The 2,976-nt window shown below is 44.1% G+C and overlaps 2 protein-coding genes across 2 annotated transcripts in view; both read right to left on the bottom strand.

Moving 5' to 3' along the window:
* Nucleotides 1-461, bottom strand: part of LOC112073049 (keratocan-like) — a 7,681-nt gene extending 7,220 nt beyond the window's left edge. The window contains exon 1 of the mRNA XM_024140415.2: nucleotides 337-461. Within this exon, the coding sequence (XP_023996183.2) occupies nucleotides 337-461 (125 nt within the window). The remainder of the gene's footprint in view (nucleotides 1-336) is intronic.
* LOC112073050 (cyclic nucleotide-gated channel beta-1-like) lies at nucleotides 458-2,798 on the bottom strand. The gene is made up of 3 exons (XM_024140417.1): nucleotides 2,613-2,798; nucleotides 2,204-2,280; nucleotides 458-1,704 (listed from the first exon to the last, which is right to left on the bottom strand). Exons 2-3 carry the CDS (start codon nucleotides 2,268-2,270, stop codon nucleotides 458-460), a joined length of 1,314 nt encoding a protein of 437 aa, XP_023996185.1. The 5' UTR covers nucleotides 2,271-2,280; nucleotides 2,613-2,798.
* Between the last annotated feature and the right edge of the window lie 178 nt (nucleotides 2,799-2,976).

Raw genomic sequence — 2,976 nt, 5'->3', positions numbered from 1 at the left:
TTTGTGGTCCTTTTTAGAGGTTTACCTTTCCTCTCATTTAATTTTGTCTTTCCTTTTGATGTTTCCCTGTCTTTGTCTTGCGACTTTGGTGGTCTGTGTCAGCTTCATTGGTGTTTTGGCACTGCTGGGTTGGCTGTAGGTTCTGTCTGTTGTGTTTTGGGTGGTAGGTTTTGTCTGTAGTGTTTGGGTGTAGGTTTGTCTGTGTGTTTTGGGTGTAGGTTTGTTGTTGTGTTTGGGTGTGGAGTTTGTCTGTTGTGTTTTGGGTGTGGCGTTTGTCTGACCGTCACTTGGGTTGGCTGTTGTTTTGTCATCTCTTTTGGTTTGGCGTAGTATTGCAGTTCCTTGGCTGTGGGTTTTGTCATCTCTTTTGGTTTGGCTGAGGTGCAGTTCCTTGGCTGTTGTTTTGTCATCTCTTTTGGTTTGGCTGTAGGTTGCAGTTCCTTGGCTGTGGGTTTTGTCATCTCTTTTGGTTTGCTGTGTAGGTTGCAGCCTTGGCTGTTGTTTTGTCATCTCTTTTTGGTTTGGCTGTAGGTTGCAGTTCCTTGGCTGTGGGTTTTGTCATCTCTTTTGGTTTGGCTGTAGGTTGCAGTTCCTTGGCTGTGGGTTTTGTCATTTCTTTTGGTTTGGCTGTAGGTTGCAGTTCCTTGGCTGTGGGTTTTTCCTGTTTTGGTTTGGTTGTAGACTTTAGCTGCTTGACTGTATTTTCTGTCTCTTTGAGAAAGACAATGCTGTTCCTCTCAGTCTGATTGTCGTTGATTGAAACCTTGATAATTGGGCCAACTTTGACCTCCATCGCCTGCGAAACAAAACTCTCCCCCTCCCTGAGATTGGTCTGGGAGCTGTCAGTCACACTCTGAACCATAATGAGCTCACTGTCCACCAATGAGATGGTCTCCTCTGCCTCTGGAGCCGGGTCTTGGATATGACTGGCAGGTTGATCGAGAGCATGAGTGGCAGACTCTTGAACTTCAGAGGAGGTAGAGGGTGAAACTGGGGGAGGGCCATGTTGAGTGGCAGGTGGAGGAGTGACATCATAAAGTGGAACAGGCATAGCTGCAGGGGGAGGGGACATGGGTTCGTTGATAGCTTGATTGACAGGTTGAGTGTCCATTACTTTTTCTACAGGAGAGGAGGAAGTGCTGGTTGGAGGGGGGAGGTCTATGTGTGTAACTACTAAGTAGTCTCCCTCGCTTTGATCTACACTGGGTTCTTTAACTTCCCCAACTCTCAGGTTTTCCTCTAGTTTCTCCTCTCCTCCATATGATCTCTGTTCCTTACCATCTCTCTCCTCATCATCTGATCTAATCCCTTCTTCATGTCTCCCCTCTCCATTATCTCTTCTCTYCTCCTCCTYTTCATGTTCCTCATCAGCTTCTATCTCCCAATTTTTAAATCTCTTCTGCTCTCTGTAATCAAGCCCTCCAACCAGCGTTCTCTCTTCCTCCATCCCTCGCTCTTCCTCATGGCCTTCCTGCTCTGCTGCCCCCTTCTCCTCCTCTATTCTCCACTTCTCAGAGTCAGTCTCTAGAGTTAGTCCTTCCTCGCTCCTCCCCTCTTCCTCCCTCCTCTCTTCAGGGTGGGTTGCAGTGAGTTCTTCACCCTCCTCTTCATCTGCTGTTGGGGTCTCCCTTAGTCTCTCAGGTCTCCAGTCTGACCAGGGATCTGTTTCTCTGACCGAGTCTTCTATGGGGATCATTTCCACTTCTAGACACACACAGCAGTATCTTAGTATTGACACTTAAGATTAGGCACTCGCTACAAAGTTACAGACAATGTGGGCCATATTGACAGAGATTTTACAAAGTTTGCAGTTGTTATTTTCATAATGGAATAGAAGCATAATAAAATATAACCACTTCTTTCAGTACTTTAAATTATTTTCCAAAATTTGGCAAATGGCTCCGGTTCTTTTCAAACCTGTGACTAGGTTGCCTGAATAAGTCTGGGATATGTTAACAGACTTGGTTCGTTTGAAAATAACATTATTCCTATGCAGTGTGGAAACATCTGAATTCAAGTGTACTTAGGATCCTTTGCTGCACACATACATACATATGATGCACTTTCCAAACTGATCAGACAATTCGGAGGATCGGAAAATCAAGCTATTGTAAATTAGAAATTGTTGAATTAGTTTTTCAAGTTTGTGAATGTAAAATCAGTGTGTAGATCGTGTGGATTATGAAAGTTCACAGGCACTTACTGGGCTGAAGTACAAATGATTGAAGAGGAACTATCAGGAGCCAGAGTAGCAGAGTGAGTTCTTCCATGATCTTCTATCTAAAAGACAAGAACCGTAGTCCAACAACTTAAGAGACAGTATCATGTATAACAACAACAGTTTCTAATTGAGTCTCTAACTATTTCCTTATCAAAAGCAAAAAAATACTATCTGAAATTAACTTTCTAGATCTTCCCACTAGTATGAGTGACTTTTCAAAAAAATAATGAATGGGCCTAATCTTTTCTGTCTAGAATGTATTGCAAGAGAAAACGGTAACTACTATAGATAAGGTAGGTGTTCTCTACATGTCCAACATAGATCTAGAGTAATAGAGCAGGTAGTATCTGAAGTTCTATCTATTAGATGTATGGGTGTCAGTCTTGCTTACCTGCTGTGCCCTTAGACGTCAGAGCCAATATCATGCATCTGTGTGTTGTCCAGTGGGAGTCATACCAAACTGTCTCAATGCAAGGAGAAAAGCTGCTGAACCAAGCAGTCCTCCAGGAATGAGGACCCCCAAATAGTATGACACACACACACACACACCCCGACTAAACTGGGGGCTAACGGGTGACTTTAATGACCTATTTAAGAGTCCCCTCTCTGTGGGGAGTTTTCACACACACACTCCGGGCCGGGAGCCGGCGGCGGGTAATGACTCTGAATACTCATATCTCAAAGGGAATTTTCACACCGACCCTCCAGGATAGTGGAATCTGGGAAGATCAATAGCAGGAAAGGTTAAAAAAAAC

Source organism: Salvelinus sp. IW2-2015, unplaced genomic scaffold, assembly GCF_002910315.2.
Source record: "Salvelinus sp. IW2-2015 unplaced genomic scaffold, ASM291031v2 Un_scaffold2132, whole genome shotgun sequence".
Lineage (NCBI taxonomy): Eukaryota > Metazoa > Chordata > Actinopteri > Salmoniformes > Salmonidae > Salvelinus > Salvelinus sp. IW2-2015.
Note: the sequence above shows the minus strand (reverse complement) of the source record. Positions and strands in the feature narration are given on the sequence as shown.